Raw genomic sequence first — 17,691 nt, forward strand, 5'->3', positions numbered from 1 at the left:
TACCTTTAAAATATATCCAGAACCCTACCACTTTTAATGAGCTACATCACTGGTTTTGATCTGATTTGATTTGACTTCATTTCTTTGATTATCAGTCATTACATGTGGAAATGACAAAATGTTATTTTGAGAACCTGTCCATTTATCTATCTAGCGCATCACAGGAAAGCAGTGCTTTATGTGGTTATTTGCTTCTCCTAGGGTCTGATCCCCAGGTTTACAGGACTAAACTCTCATTATTAGTACACCTACAAGGTAAATACCTTAGGAATGCTGACCCAGTACAAGCAAATTCAAGGGAGACTGATGAAGAAGTGCGAACTCCAGTTGTTGATTATTAGCTAGAAGTAGAACTAGCCTCAAAGAACCATATACATACTTAGGCTGCTTAGTGCCTCACTACTACTGAAGGAAAATCTGCAGTCTTTATAGAAAGTAATCCTTATCAACAAGTAGTTATATTATACGTTGTCACTTAGAATAGGTTTTTCTGAGAATTTCTACAGTTAATTGCATAATTGATGATCTTGACCATCAACCAATAACCTTATATCTGTTACATAAACAAAACTCAAAACTTGAGCTAAGATAGCATGTGTACTAGCTAAGTCTAACAAGATATAGAACATCAATCATTTGTGTCTGTCTTCAGGCACAATCATGTGTGGGCCGTTTGAGAAAAGGTTTATTTTCAGATTTTCTGAGAAGGAGATTCTTAATATAACTTACTCATCCATTCTAATGTTTATTGCTCTCACACTGAGGACATTTCTTAATCTCTCTGATGAGCCGTTTATGCCATACTCTAAATCTTTTTCTTGGCTCCCAGTTTTTTAAAAGATGGAGGATATCTCCATATGTTGTATTGCTTCTTTTTCTGAAGAACATAGTTAAAATAAAAATGGTTGACTCTGAAATATTTGGCTTATTGAAATATTGATATGAAACCGTTTATTTAAGGATTAGTTAGATCTGAAATTGAAAATTGTCATCTGGCTCAGTAAATTCTAAAAACTAAGATCTAATTATTGCCTACATACTGTGCATAGCTTGACTGGCTACTCAACTAAGGTGAACTTGGGCATCTAGTGGTGTGTCATGTAGTAGTTAAGTCAACTATAACTCTAACTCAGTGAAGGACACAGGTTTAGAAGTTGTTAAATATGAGCAATAACCTGGAATCACCAACATCGTTACTCATAGCATTTTAGAGCAAACCAAGATTGATGTTATAATATATGTTATTATAGACCAAATTGCTTTTTATATGCTTCTTAAAAGTGGAAAGAAACTTATTTTAAACAAAAGGAAAACATCCAAGTTTCTAATAAGTTATACACATTTTGTCAAATAGTAACTTAAGTTTAGTGAGTATTACAGTAAATGTCCACAAATATTTAGATTTGCTCACTCAAAAAAAATCAACTTTCAAGCAGTTAGAAGGTAATAGCCTGCTTGGACATATATTTATATGCCTGTGAAGAACTTAGTCTCATTTCTATGTCAGTGATAATTCTGACCATATAGGATATAATAGTAGACAACTATATTACCTGATTGCAAAGACCAGATCTACACTAGGAAGGCTTTTGGAAGATTTGGAATTGTAAATTAAATAATCATTTTCTCTTCTCTTTCATTTCTCTCTCTCATTTCACCTGTGAGGAAACAAAATAACTTTGGATTTCTGCTACGTTAGCAAGAGTATCTGATAGATATGGCTTTATGGAGCAGAACTATAATTCAGCTTTGTTTAGAAATGAGAGATGAGAGTAGTAGAGTGAACTTATTAGGAACTGATGGTTTCATGGTCAAATTAATACCTTTGATGGAAGTAAGATCAAAGAAGGTAGTGCAAAAGTTAAAATGTGATTTTAAGACCTCAAGCATAAAATCAGAGCAAAATGAGAATAGCACTGTTAATTTAAGAATATGGTTGTTCCTTTTAGGAGGAAGGAAAGGGAGTCGATTATGATGCTACTATAATTGTTGTTCATTGCCATTTGGTGATAAGACAATAAGCCGTAACTTCACTTTTATCACAAGTTAGCAACCAAAAAAACGTTCTACAAATAAAACATAATATTATTAGAAGCCTTTTACATATGAAGTGTAAATGTGTATTATTAGATTGTGATTAATAATTAATTCGATACCACTGCACTAATGGAATGAGCCATTTCTGCAAAACCAAGTTTATCTTGTTAATAACCTCTTGAATATGTGATGACTCTGTATTGACTTTAGTCTAATTTTATAAAGAAAGGACACTGTTATGTTTATTATCAATACTAAGTTTTCTACATGTTTTGAACAATGAGCATTTTAAATGTCCCTTTTATTTTTAACTCCAGTTTCTTAAAAATAATAGAAATTTCTGATCCCATTTATTTTAGAACCATCTCCTTTTGGAGGTGGAGAATTGGAGGCTTTAATAAGGATAACCATGCTAACATAAGACATCTTCCCTATACTTACCTAAAAGAAGAGCCTGAGCTGTAATTTTAGTGACTTTCTTGAAGTAGACTTTAATGTGCAATGTACAGTGTTTAATTCTTTCAAGTGAAAAATCTAAAATTCACACTAGATGGAGCTCTTAAGCTAATTTTAGGTTTATATTTTAAAAGTTTGTTCCTACTGAACAATCTGGTAAATATAAAATAGTCCTAACATTTTTCAGAATGGCAGAGGTGACTAAGACTTCTATTTTGTACCTTAGTTTGTGTTTTAGATGGAGTATAAGGGTAAGGAGAGGGGTCTTATATGGAATTAAAATTATATGTGACTTTGAAACTCAATTTACCTTGATATTCTAGAAATTTTAACTTCATAACTTTTTTAGAAAAAGACTGTGACTGAACGTACAGAAAAGTACTTGCTGATCATGTAACATTTGCATTCCATTTGTAGGCTAGGGAATTTGTTGCCATTTGTATAAATAGAGGAACGTTTGTCTTTTTTCTCTTCAGATTATTCCTTACATAGTTAATTTGGTTCACTCCTTCAAAAGTGATGGTCTGCCTTCCAGTACAGCTTTCTTAGTGCAGTTAACAGAACTGATACACTGTATGATGTATCATTATTCTGGATTTCCAGATCTCTACGAACCTATTTTGGAAGCAATAAAGGTATGATGGTAGTTGTACCAATATTTGCACAGCTGCAGACCATAATGTGATAGATTAATGTAGTGGAAGATTTCTATAACTATTCAATTTACTATTCTATGGTAATATGCTTTTTATTTGAAAAAAAATCAGGGTTCATTAATATTTAGGGAGTAATCTCTTTCTTATTATAATTAATCTAAATAACCATATTTCTTCAGTTCTACAATGCCATCAATTATAAGGCAGTATCTTTAAATTTATAACAGCTGTTGGGGAAATTTATTTAAAAAGAAATGCCACATTAAGTGAATACACACAATGTCAGAATTGTTAAGATATTTTCTTTAAAGATATTTATTTATCTTAGAGAGAGAGAGAGAGAAGGAGCAGCAGACTCCCCACTAAGCAGGAAGCCCAACATGGAGCTTGATCCCAGGACTCCTGGATCATGACCTGAGCAGACGCTTAACAGACTGAGCCACCCAGGCTCCTATAGTAGTGTTAAAATATTTAAAAACATCTTAGAATCAAGAAAAGGCAATTCAATAAAAGATTTGACTTTGTTTCCATTCCATTTTTGCTATGGACTGTTCATGAAGATCCATATTTTATAGAATCTTTACTTGAGTTCTTTGTGAACTTACCCTGTTTTTCAACTTTGTATAGATAGTAGACCTAAAAAGCACTGATTCTGTTTGTCTTAAAGAATGGGTCACAATATACATACTTCACTCTTAAATTTACTGCATAATCAGGGTGTCGCAAAAGAATTGGAAAATTTGCCTCAGGCAGACCTAATCAGAAGTTATTAGAAATCAATTCTATTAATAGTGTTCCTTTTTGAGATCTGAAATACAAGATAAGTCTTATTATCTTTATTACCTCTTCTGTATCTGAAATGAATACAAAGCTTATTCTTTTTACTATGTAGCTAGCTAAATCAAACTGATTTTGGTTGAACCCAAAACAAGACTGTTGAGCAATTAATGTATTCCAGTAGTGTGACATTTGACCCTCCAGAAATAAATGTTTTTATGTATAGGAGCATTTTATCATGGACTTAATAGTAATGTTAATATCTTTCTACGGTGTCTCTCTGTGAAGATAGATGAAATAGTATGTTAATCTCTTTCTATGGTTAATCTCTGTCTCTCTGTGAAGATAGATGAAATAGTATGTTAATCTCTTTCTACGGTGTCTCTCTGTGAAGATAGATGAAACCTCTTCCTGTTAATTGCCGTTTTTCAGTGCTTTACATGTTGAGAACTCTGATAACTGAAATAGGCTCAGAAGAAGCAAGGTTCTCACTCCTAGTCCAAGAGCAACACTTTTCTATTAGCTGCCAACATCAAGAAAATTAAGAGATTAAAATTCCTTCAGAAAATATTTTCTGAGGTCTAAGTACCAGTAGTAGCAGTCAAAAAAAAGACTTAATGATGTTACCAACTTTCATTATTCTCCATTGCTCTATTCATGCTTGAAATCACTTAGATTTAAAATTATATCTCAGGGCACCTGGGTGGTTCAGTCCATTAAGCTTCTGCCTTTGGTTCAGGTCATGATCCCAGAGTCCAGGGATCGAGCCCTGCGTCAGGCTCCCTGCTCACTGGGGAGCCTGCTTCTCCCTCTCCCTCTGCCGTTCCCCCTGCTTTTGCCTGCTCTCTCTCTCTCTCTCAAATAAATAAATAAAATCTTTAAAATAAATTATAAAATAAAATTGTATCTCAAATATCATAGAGCAGATAAAAGAATCTCTATCTTTTAATAATTTTCTATATTGTTAAACATGAGACTGAGTTTTATTTTTCGAAGTCAGAGGTCATTGTGCTTAGGTGCTTCCATTTTTCATCCCCTGATTACTTTGAGCTTTTATTTCTAAGGGTTAATATTGAGTAAATAGTAGTAGTGAATGAAAAGGAGATTTTCTTACTTTCACTAGAGAATTTGAAAGCAAATTATCTAGGTTATTCAGTTGTGTGCTAATTTAAGTCCTCATTCTAGTCCCTTTGAGTAGCACTGCAGTATACTCTATGACCTCAAAGTTTTATTCTGAAACATTTTCCTGGCACATTGGAAACATAAATAGTTCAAGTGTGACTTGAATTCCTCGTTCTTGAATATTTCTTAACTTGATAAACTCGACTTTTAGGATGTACTTACTAATTTTAGGACATAATTTATTTTTTCCATGTAATATAATGTAACTTTTTCTGATGACTGGTCAAGTATTAGGGGTGATTTCAAAACCAAGTGGAAGAAAAGAAAAGTTAAATGTCAGTGGAAGAATCTTTATGGTGTTAATTAATTTAATAACAAAAATAGTTTAAATTTTTTAAGCTATTTCTGTTCTTGATGATCTACAGGATTTTCCTAAGCCCAGTGAAGAGAAGATTAAATTGATTCTCAATCAAAGTGCCTGGACTTCTCAATCCAATTCTTTGGCCTCTTGCTTGTCTAGACTTTCTGGAAAATCTGAAACTGGGAAAACTGGTCTTATTAATCTAGGAAATACATGTTATATGAACAGTGTTATACAAGCATTGTTTATGGCTACAGAGTAAGTTTAAAATTGAACCTTTTTTGTTAACTGTAGAAATTGATGCATACTGATGAAATGTAAGATGGTGGGATTGTCTTCACATTATTTCTTATAAATGGCAGAAATATTAATATTTGTATATAATTGCCTTATTTAGAAATGAAATTGCTTTCAGTGCTCAGGAACTATTAAAATGTTAACTTACATAAATTCTACTTTATGTTTATATTATATATTGCATTGAGACTCTTGAATTATTCTGGCTGGATATTTATTAGTTTAACAGAAGGATTAAGTGGGCTTATTCCAAAGAGTTTAAGTGTCCTCAAATACTAATTTATTATTATCCTATAAGACAGTGTATTTTTTTTAACCTATATATCTTTTAAGGGAGTTACAGTTTTTTCTGCTTGTAGGTATTTTGCTGTTTATCAGATTGATAACTTCTTTGTTACTGTGAAAGAAGCTTAAGCTCTGTTTCCCTCCACAAGTCATAGACACTGAACAAATTTATAAACATATGTTCCTTTGTCCTCTTACAGATTTACTTTCAAATTCATTTTCTTTTGCAGCCAAGCAAATATAAAATCAGAAGTTGTTAGCTATGTGATTGCTGTCTGTAAAAGTACAAAATAATGATAAACTTTTCCTAAGGACAACAACATGGTTGGATTTTTCTCTTCATCGCCAGTAGAGTATTTATGGAACTTGACCAAAGGTCTTTACAAATTGAGTTCCATGCCTTTGTAAGTTTTTATGCCTACCTAGAAGAATCATAAACTAAAAGATGAAGAGTTAGGTTTATTTTATTTTTTGGACCCAGAATATACTATCAACACTAAGGTGTTTTTTGTTTGGCACGGTGTTTTATTTTTTTTTTATTTGTATTTGAGATTTTTAATTTTTTTTAAAAAATGTGTACACTTAGACACAAGTGATACTAAGCATGAAACTAAATTCAGATCTGTATGTCACCACCAGATGTCATCTAGTCCAGCCAGATGATAGTGAAAGGAGAGACCCAAAGCAATTTTATCCAGCAACAGCAATTCAAAGAGTCATCTTATTGAATAAGCCAACGATACTATCTAAGAAAACGCACAGAGCATATTTTATTTCTTTGGTAATATGTGAATTCTTTGTGGTTTAAAAAAACAAATTTAGAAATATACGACATAAAAATCAGACATAAAAAATTTTTTTAATCAGACATCCCCATTCACAAAAGTAATTTGTTAACAGTTTTGCGTGCCTTGTTTCAGATCATTTTTTTGACAGGTATAAGATTTTATCTAGAACAAGAAAAAATACATTGTTTTAAAAAAATATTTATAGTCTTATTTATATGTTTTTTTCCAGCACTTGCTTTTATCTTTTAATGATTCATGTTGGAAGTATTCCCATGATAGGGTAGTGACAGAACTGTCATTCTGAATAAATAGATGTACTATATTTTATTTAACCATATACCTGTTGATGAACATTAGGTTATTTTGCTCATAATTAACATCTCTGCCCCTATGCGGATGTAGAGGTTTTGCTTTGAAAGGGGTATGCCAAATTGCTCTCCAGAAAGACTGTAGCATTTGAACTTGTGTACTAATATATAATTGTACCTGTGACCCCATACCTTTAGCAGTCTTGAAAATTTTTTCTAATTGGGGGAAAAACATCTTTTTGCTTTAATTTGCAATATTGCTGACCATTACAGTTTTCTATGTTTTTCTTTGTTCATTTGTGTTTGTTTTCTAAATAACCTATTCTTTCTTTTGTGCACCTTTCTATTGAGTTTTTTTCTTTTTCATACTGATTTTATATACTCTGGATGATAATCCTTCATTACATGCTCTCTTCCTGTTAGTGTGATTCAAATTTGTAGAGTGTTTCATTTGTAATTTTTTATTTTATGTAGTGAAATCTGCTATTTCTCATTTGTAGTGTCTGAATTGTAGGAAGGCTTCCCCCCTCGACATTTCCCCCCTCTTTTTTCTTTTAAATACTTCAGTAGTTTTCTATTTTACATTATCTCATTACTCCTCTGTGGCATTTGTAATAATGTAAAATTTTATTTAATTCCATATTTTTCCAAGTGGATACTGAATTGTTCCTATTCTCTTATTTGAATAATTTATCCTTTTCCCATCCTGTACTTGTACCATAGTCTTTAAATCACTCTAACGTTATAGTATGTTTTGTTGACAATATATTTTTTATTTCATGCAGGTGTGTGAAAGAATTTAAAAGTTGCTTATTTAAGTCATTAATTAATAGCTTAATCCATTTCTGTTTGCTAATCCAGAAAATAGGAATAATATGTGACAGCACATAGGCCATTACCTGGTCCCATAGTAACTGTTTTGTTTATCGTCATTCTTCCCTTCCTTCTTCACTACGTTGTAAGTAGTAACTCTGCTAGGTAAAGGGCCATCAGGTGAGTGACATTTTGCTTTGAAGATAAGTTCTTGAACTAACTTCCTTTTAGCTTTTAAAAAATGCTTGTGTGTATGTATGTACATGTATACAAGACTCACTGTTTTATTCTCTTTCAGTTTCAGGAGACAAGTATTATCTTTAAATCTAAATGGGTGCAATTCATTAATGAAAAAATTACAGCATCTCTTTGCCTTTTTGGCTCATACACAGGTGAGTGTAAGTGTGTGTAGTATGTATATGTTAAGTTCATTGATAATATTCTTTAAACTTCACATTATACCAAACTTGGTGAATCTTTTTTAAATAATACATATTTGACGCAGCACAACAAATCCATTTAGATATGCTTAAAGAGATCCTGCCTAAAATCAGGATATGCGCTAAGTTTTTATTTCTTCCCCGTTTTCCATTCTTGTAGATGAATATTATGCTGACCCTTTGTTCTAATTATTATAGATAAAAGCTGATTTTCTCCCCCGATAAATAAGTGCATCTTTAATAGCTTATAGATAGTAAATTGATAGATTTTTCACAATAATAATAAAATAATCTTGTGGCACATTGGCTTCTTTTTTCTCCTATTTCTTATATATGTGCCCTCTCATTCTCATTGTGACCAAAATTTTAAGCTCTAGAACTTAATAAACAACTTATCTGTTAAGTTCTAAGGCTTAAAATTTTATGATGATCTTTTATGTCCACAAATTAATCCAAGAAAATGAATTTGTGCTGCTGGCAAGAAAGTCATATATAGTAAATATTCATTTAAGAGACATTTATTGAGAGATACAATATGGAGTCTGATAAACATTCAAAGGGGAAGGGAATTCTTATGCTCAAGGAACTCTTAAGTTTTGAGCAGTACATATGAATAATATAAATATCACTTATAAATAATGTATGTTACTATTTTCTGGTTTTACTCTGATTGTCTTACTTTTACAGAGTTCTAAAGGAGTAGGTGGGAGAGTCAGAAGAGAAGATAGCTTTAATGGGATTGAGTTGATAAGAATGCCTTGTTTCTATCTATAAGCTGTGAAATAGCTCAAGTATAACTTCTTAAATGGAAAAAATTAACATGAGTGATAGCCTATAAGTAGTAATATACTCAACGATATAATTTTCTCTTTCTGAAGATAAATTAAAAAGAGATAATTATTCTCTTTCTGAGGAAAATATGTTTACAAATTAAATTTAACATCTCAGGACCAAGGGAGATGAAATCTTTTCCCTCCAACTGCCAAACATTATTTTCCTAGTAAATTGATTTCTGTACTTGCTTTATCACTAGTCTATATTTACCATACACTGTATAAAATGTATATGTATCTATGTGTGTATATGTAGATATAAATACATTATATATACTATATTACCTTACTGAATCAGAACTGTTAGAAAAAAACTATAGGAGGGTTCCATGCTCCCAAGGAAAGAAGAAAGGAATTCACAAGAGAACCTAATGAAAGTTATGTCACAGTAGAGACCTTGTCTGATAGCAAGCCAACAAGGATTGTTTTAGGTAGATAGATTTCCCTATGTAATTGAAAAGGCTTTTCTTATAATTGAGAAAGCTAACACTTCCTGAGCATTTAAATTTGCCTAGCTTCTATCCTAAGTAGTTTACATGTATTATTTCTTAATCCTCAAAAACAATCTATGAACTAATAAGGTAGTATCCCCATTTTACAGATGAAGAAACTGGGTTTACATTACCTGCTTTTCAGGGTCATGCAAACAAGTGGCAAATTGGGGTATGAACCAAATGACTCTAGAGCTCATGCTCAACTGGTATGTTAAAGTTCCTTCCTTCAGAATGCTATCAACACCCCTATTTTGATGATATTTTTCTTAACTGAGGACTCTGTTATATACCAAAAATATTCAAAATGTCAGGAGAATTCTAAGTTTTCAAGTTATAATCACATCTTTTCAGATGCCTTTTCAGTTCCTTTTTGTTGTTGCAAAATCTAGGATTTGAACCAAGATTGCTTCGAAGTCAGTGAGCAACCACTTCACTAAGCGTCCTCCACACCAAAAAAAAAATCAGCAAGGACCCTAAACAATATACTTACATTCTGTGCATTTATGAAATGTGTACCTAGTCAAAGAAATTTTCACTTAAAGTAGATAGGCATGGCCCTATACAGTACTCCCCCTTATCATTTTATCTAAAATATATATTCTTCAGTTTGTCTTTTTCTTATAATTTCCAAAATATTATGGATGCAAGCATATGACTGTCATAGAGAGATAATGCCAGTAGCATTATATTAAGTGTTCAAGAGACCTAGGTTCTAATGTGGACTCCCTCTGGCACTACTTCAGCTGTCTAACCTCGGGCAAGTCACATGTTTCTCTAGATGTTAATTCTTACCTGCAGAATGAGAAGTTATGACTGAAGATTACCTAAATTTATTTCTAATTTTATCTGTCCCCATTTCTGGCACTCTGTAGTAGGGTTAAGTGCAATGTAATTTTAATTAATCTTTACTAAACACTGTAAATGAAGATTTCAGTTATTTGATTCATGGTGTGAGAATCACTTCCTTGTATTTTCTCTACTGATACCAAGAGAGAAGCATATGCACCTCGGGTATTCTTTGAAGCTTCTAGACCTCCATGGTTTACCCCCAGATCACAGCAAGACTGTTCTGAATACCTCAGGTTTCTGCTAGACAGGTAAAAAGTATTTTGAAAGTTATGATTTGAATTGTTTTCTTTCATAACACTGTGGCATATTGTTTTTGCCTTTAAAAACATATTTCAAATGTTAATCTTTAAAGTACCTTGCATTTACTGTATATATTTAAGTGTTCTTTGTTTTTAATTTGGTGTCTTTTTTTTTTATTTTTTTACTTTGGACCAGCTGTTCTCAGAGTGTGGTACAAAGACCCCCTAGGAGTTCCAAAAACATTTTCAGGGGTCTTCCCTTTTCTAACTATATATCTGTGTATATGTAATCAAAGCCAGATTTTCTTCATATGCTTCATCCAGAACAACATATCACAATAGATTGAATGGAGAACAGCTATGAGGATCCAGCTGTCTTCCGTTAAGCCAGATACTTGAAATATTTGCAAAATGTAAAACAATACCATTCTTCTCACTAAATTTTTTGGTTTTAGAAAATATAACTTTTTCATAATGAATATTATTAATATTAACACATAGTGGGTTTATTATTGTTTTCAAATGTATTATTTTATTCTCAGTTTTTGAATACAGTAAATATGCGTGGATATAACCACATGAATGAAAGCTGTTGGGTTCCTCAATTTTCCTCAGTTACTTTTTTTTTTCTTTGAGAAAGAAGTTATCTTATTGGTAGAGTTCATTTGCCAACTTTAAAAGCTTAAGGTTTTAGGTTGGGGTGGAAGCCAGACTGTGAAGGCACAAGAAATGGGAAAGAAGTGGAACACCACCCACAGCTCATTCTTTCAAGAAGCTAGATCTCAAAGAAGTTATGTAGAAGTTAAAGGCCATGAGATAGATGAAGACAGTTTGCTGTAAGTTATAACTTACACAATTTGCTGCTATTGATCATGCATTAAATCTACTCTCTTCTTAAAGCATTAAACTCCCAGTTACTGTCTCAGTACATGTGTACTGGTCCAAACTCTGTAAACAAAGATGAAGGCAGAACCTAGAGTCCTAGGAGCTTCACAGGTTCCTTGAATTATTTTTCGTCAGGGAACTTTTGCTTTTCCTGGTCTTTTTTATTAGCTGGTTTCTTCATCGTGAGAGTGATTTTTCTTTTTGTTTTCACAAGGCACTCCATTCTTTTTGATCACAATTTTTTTTTTTTGACAGATTTTTCATTGGATCCAAATTTGCAGCCCAGGCCCTGAGGATCTAATTTATGTGTTTATTGTAGCAGTTCTCAAAGATTTTAGTCTCAGGGCTGCTCTATACTATTTGTTTTGTTTTCTTTTCTTTTTCCTTTAAATTTTTTTGTTATGTTAATCACCATACATTACATCATTGGTTTTTGATGTAGTGTTCCATGATTCATTGTATGTGCACAACACCCAGTGCTCCACGCAGAACGTGCCCTCCTCAATACCCATCACCAGGCTAACCCATCCCCCCACCCCCCTCCCCTCTAGAACCCTCAGTTTCTTTTTCAGAGTCCATCATCTCTCATGGTTCGTCTCCCCCTCCGATTTCCCTCCCTTCATTCTTCCGCTCCTGATATCTTCTTTTTTTTTTCTTAACATATATTGCATTGTTTGTTTCAGAGGCACAGATCTGTGATTCAACAGTCTTGCACAATTCACAGCGCTCACCATAGCACATACCCTCCCCAATGTCTATCACCCAGCCACCCCATCCCTCCCACCCCACCCCCACTCCAGCAACCCTCAGTTTGTTTCCTGAGATTAAGAATTCCTCATGTCTTTCTCCAGTTGACTTATTTCACTCAGCATAACAACCTCCAGTTCCATCCACGTTGTTGCAAATGGCAAGATCTCATTCCTTTTGATGGCTGCATAATATTCCATTGTATATATATACCACATCTTCTTTGTCCATTCATCTGTCAATGGACATCTTGGCTCTTTCCACAATTTGGCTATTGTGGACATTGCAGTTAAAAACATTGGGGTATACATACCGCTTCGAATCCCTACATTTGTATCTTTGGGGTAAATACCCAGCAGTGCAATTGCTGGATCGTATGGCAGCTCTATTTTCAACTTTTTGAGGAACGTCCATACTGTTTTCCAAAGTGGTTGCACCAGCTTGCATTCCCACCAACAGTGTAGGAGGGTTCCCCTTTCTCCACATCCCCGCCAACATCTGTCGTTCCCTGACTTGTTAATTTTAGCCATTCTGACGGGTGTGAGGTGGTATCTCATTGAGGTTTTGATTTGGATTTCCCTGATGCCGAGCGATGTTGAGCACTTTTTCATGTGTCTGTTGGCCATTTGGATGTCTTCTTTGGAAAAATGTCTATTCATGTCTTCTGCCCATTTCTTGATTGGATTATTTGTTCTTTGGGTGTTGAGTTTGATAAGTTCTTTATAGATTTTGGATACTAGCCCTTTATCGATATGTCATTTGCAAATATCTTCTCCCATTCGGTTGGTTGTCTTTTGGTTTTGTGGAGTGTTTCTTTTGCTGTGCAAAAGCTTTTTCTCTTGATGAAATCCCAATAGTTGATTTTTGCCCTTGCTTCCCTTGCATTTGGCGATGTTTCTAGAAAGAAGTTGCTGCAGCTGAGATCGAAGAGGTTGCTGCCTGTGTTCTCTTTTAGGATTTTGATGGACTCCTGTCTCACGTTTAGATCTTTCAGCCATTTGGAGTCTATTTTTGTGTGTGGTGTAAGGAAATGGTCCAGTTTCATTCTTCTGCATTTGGCTGTCCAATTTTCCCAACATCATTTGTTGAAGAGACTGTCTTTTTTCCATTGGACATTCTTTCCTGCTTTGTCAAAGATGAGTTGACCATAGAGTTGAGGGTCCATTTCTGGGCTCTCTATTCTGTTCCATTGCTCTGTGTGTCTGTTTTTGTGCCAGTACCATACCGTCTTGATGATGACAGCTTTGTAATAGAGCTGGAAGTCCGGAATTCTGATGCTGCCAGCTTTGCTTTCCTTTCCTTTTGAACATTCCTCTGGCTATTCGGGGTCTTTTCTGGTTCCATACAACTGTTAGGATTATTTGTTCCATTTCTTTAAAAAAGGGGATGGTATTTTGATGGGGGTTGCATTGAATGTGTAGATTGCTCTAGGTAGCATTGACATCTTCACAATATTTGTTCTTCCAATCCATGAGCATGGAACGTTTTTCCATTTCTTTGTGTCTTCCTCAGTTTCTTTCATGAGTAGTTTACAGTTTTCTGAGTACAGATCCTTTGCCTCTTTGGTTAGATTTATTCCTAGGTATCTTATGGTTTTGTGTGCGGTTGTAAATGGGATAGACTCCTTGATTTGTCTCTCTTCTGTCTTGTTGTTGCTGTATAGGAATGCCACTGATTTCTGTGCATTGATTTTATATCCTGCCACTTTACTGAATTTCTGTATGAGTTCTAGCAGTTTCGGGGTGGAGTCTTGGGTTTTCTACACAAAGTATCATATCATCTGTAAACAGAGTTTGACTTCTTCTTTGCCGATTTGGATGCCTTTGATTTCTTTTTGTTGTCTGATTGCTGTGGCTAGGACTTCTAATACTGTGTTGAATACAGTGGTGATAGTGGACATCCCTGATGCGTTCCTGACCTTAGGGGGAAAATTTTCCCCATTGAGAATGATATTCGCTGTAGGTTTTTCATAGATGGCTTTTATGATATTGAGGTATGTACCCTTTATCCCAATACTGTGAAGAGTTTTGATCAAGAAAGGATGCTGTACTTTGTCAAATGCTTTTTCTGCATCTATTGAGAGGATCTTATGGTTCTTGTTCTTTCTTTTGTTAATGTATTGTATCACGTTGATTGATTTGCGGATGTTGAACCAGCCTTGCAGCCCAGGGATAAATCCCACTTGGTCTTGGTGAATAATCCTTTTAATGTACTGTTGGATCCTGTTGGCTAGTATGTTGGTGAGTATTTTTGCATCCGTGTTCATCAAGGATATTGGTCTGTAATTCTCCTTTTTGATGGGGTCTTTGTCTGGTTTTGGGATCAAGGTAATGCTGGCCTCATAAAATGAGTTTGGAAGTTTTCCTTCCATTTCTATTTTTTGGAACAGTTTCAGGAGAATAGGTATTAATTCTTCTTTAAATGTCTGATAGAATTCCCCTGGGAAGCCATCTGGCCCTGGGCTTTTGTTTGTTGGGAGATTTTTGATGACTGCTTCAATTTCCTTAGTGGTTATAGGTCTGTTCAGGTTTTCTATTTCTTCCTGGTTCAGTTTTGGTAGTTGATATATCTCTAGGAATGTATCCATTTCTTCCAGGTTAACTAATTTGCTGGCATAGAGTTGCTCATAATACGTTCTTATAATTGTTTGTATTTCTTTGGTGTTGCTTGTGATCTCTCCTCTTTCATTCATGATTTTGTTGATTTGGGTCATTTCTCTTTTCTTTTTGATCAGTCTGGCCAGGGGTTTATCAATCTTGTTCATTCTTTCAAAGAACCAGCTCCTAGTTTCGTTGATCTGTTCTACTGTTCTTTTGGTTTCTAGTTCATTGATTTCTGCTCTAATCTTTATTATTTCTTTTCTCTTGCTGGGTTTAGGCTTTATTTGCTGTTCTTTCTCCAGCTCCTTTAGGTGTAGGGTTAGGTTGTGTATTTGAGACCTTTCTTGTTTCTTGAGAAAGGCTTGTATTGCTATAGACTTTCCTCTCAGGACTGCCTTTGCTGTATCCCAAAGATTTTGAACAGTTGTGTTTTCATTTTCATTGGTTTCCATGAATTTTTTAAAATTCTTCTTTAATTTCCTGGTTGACCCATTCATTCTTTAGTAGGATGCTCTTTAGCCTCCATGTATTTGAGTTCTTTCCGACTTTCCTCTTGTGATTGAGTTCTAGTTTCAAAGCATTGTGGTCTGAAAATATGCAGGGAATAATCCCAGTCTTTTGGTACCGGTTGAGACCTGATTTGTGACCTAGTATGTGATCTATTCTGGAGAATGTTTCATGGGCACTAGAGAAGAATGTGTATTCTGTTGCTGTGGGATGGAATGTTCTGAATATGTCTGTGAAGTCCATTTGGTCCAGTGTGTCATTTAAAGTCTTTATTTCTTTGTTGATTTTTTGCTTAGATGATCTGTCCATTTCAGTCAGGGGGCTGTTAAAGTCCCCCACTATTATTGTATTGTTGTCAATGTGTTTCTTTGTTTTTGTTATTAATTGCCTTATATAATTGGCTGCTCCCATGTTAGGGGCATAGATATTTACAATTGTTAGATCTTCTTGTTGGATCGACCCTTTAAGTAGGATATAGTGTCCTTCCTTATCTCTTATTACACTCTTTAGTTTAAAATCTAATTTGTCTGATATAAGGATTGCCACCCCAGCTTTCTTTTGGTGTCCATTAGCATGGTAAATGGTTTTCCACCCCCTCACTTTCAATCTGGGGGTATCTTCAGGTCTAAAATGAGTCTCTTGCAGACAGCATATGGATGGGTCTTGTTTTTTAATCCAATCTGATAGCCTGTGTCTTTTGATTGGGGCATTAGGCCATTTACATTTAGGGTAACTATTGAAAGGTATGAATTTAGTGCCATTGTATTGCCTGTAAGGTGACTGTTACTGTATATTTTCTCTGTTCCTTTCTGATCTATGCTGCTTTTAGGCTCTCTCTTTGCTTAGAGGACCCCTTTCAATATTTCTTGGAGGGCTGGTTTCGTGTTTGCAAATTCCTTTAGTTTTTGTTTATCCTGGAAGCTTTTTATCTCTCCTATTTTCAATGACAGCCTAGCTGGATATAGTATTCTTGGCTGCATATTTTTCTCGTTTAGTCCTCTGAATATATCATGCCAGTCCTTTCTGGCCTGCCAGGTCTCTGTGGATAGGTCTGTTGCCAGTCTAATGTTTCTACCATTATAGGTTACAGAGCTGCTTGCAGGATTTTTCTCTTTGTCTCTGAGACTCATAAGTTTTACTATTAGATGTCAGGGTGTTGACCTATTTTTATTGATTTTGAGAGGGGTTCTCTGTGCCTCCTGGATTTTGATGCCTGTTTCCTTCCCCACATTAGGGAAGTTCTCTGCTATAATTTGCTCCAGTATACCTTCTGCCCCTCTCTCTCTTTCTTCTTCTTCTGGGATTCCAATTATTCTAATGTTGTTTCGTCTTATCGTATTGCTTATCTCTCGAATTCTGCCCTCGTGATCCAGTAGTTGTTTCTCTCTCTTTTTCTCAGCTTCTTTATTGTCCATCATTTGGTCTTCTATATCGCTGATTCTCTCTTCTGCCTCATTTATCCTAGCAGTTAGTGCCCCCATTTTTTATTGCACCTCATTAATAGCCTTTTTGATTTTGATTTGGTTAGATTTTAGTTCTTTTATTTCTCCAGAAAGGGTTTCTCTAATAACTTCCATGCTTTTTTCAAGCCCAGCTAGTATATTTAAAATCATGATTCTGAACTCTATGTCCAACATCGTACTAACGTCCGTATTGAGTAAGTCCCTGGCAAACGGTACTACCTCTTGTTCTTTTTGTTGAGGTGATTTTTTTCTGTCTTGTCATTTTGTCCAGAGGAGAATAGATGAATGAGAGAACAAAATGCTAACAGGGTAACAACGTCCCCAGAAAATATACTCTAAACAAATCAGAAAATACTTGAAACCAGGGGAAAAGAAAGGGAAAGAAAGAAAAAGAAAGAGAGAAAAAAAAAAGAAAAAGATAAAAATAAACAAAAACAGAACAAAACAAAACAAAAAAAAACAGAATATGATCAAGAACGATCAGGCTGGTGCATAGATCAGTGCCACACACTAGATTTTGGGTATATTTTGGTCTGTTAGAAGAAAGTGCCTCCCAAAATTTTAAAGAAAGAAAGACTTATATATGTACAAAATAAGGGTTGATACGATGAAGGGATGGAATATGACTGTAAAGATGAAAGTTATAAAAAATTTTATAAAAGGAACCGATAAGGTAAGTTATTTGAAAAAAGAAAGAAGAGGATTAAAAAAAAAGAAAGAAAGAAAAAAAAGGG

The 17,691-nt window shown here is 34.4% G+C and overlaps 1 protein-coding gene across 2 annotated transcripts in view; it reads left to right on the forward strand.

The window, feature by feature from the left end:
• USP38 (ubiquitin specific peptidase 38) overlaps window positions 1–17,691 on the forward strand; it is a 40,336-nt gene that overhangs the window by 11,705 nt on the left and 10,940 nt on the right. For both annotated transcript variants that reach the window (XM_025874247.2, XM_073892294.1), the window contains 4 exons: window positions 2,970–3,128; window positions 5,474–5,667; window positions 8,199–8,292; window positions 10,658–10,764. In XM_025874247.2, coding sequence (XP_025730032.1) covers window positions 2,970–3,128; window positions 5,474–5,667; window positions 8,199–8,292; window positions 10,658–10,764 — 554 coding nt within the window. The remainder of the gene's footprint in view (window positions 1–2,969; window positions 3,129–5,473; window positions 5,668–8,198; window positions 8,293–10,657; window positions 10,765–17,691) is intronic.

Source organism: Callorhinus ursinus, unplaced genomic scaffold (genome assembly GCF_003265705.2).
Source record: "Callorhinus ursinus isolate GAN/ISIS: 27379988/994484 unplaced genomic scaffold, GSC_fseal_2.0 scaffold4, whole genome shotgun sequence".
Lineage (NCBI taxonomy): Eukaryota > Metazoa > Chordata > Mammalia > Carnivora > Otariidae > Callorhinus > Callorhinus ursinus.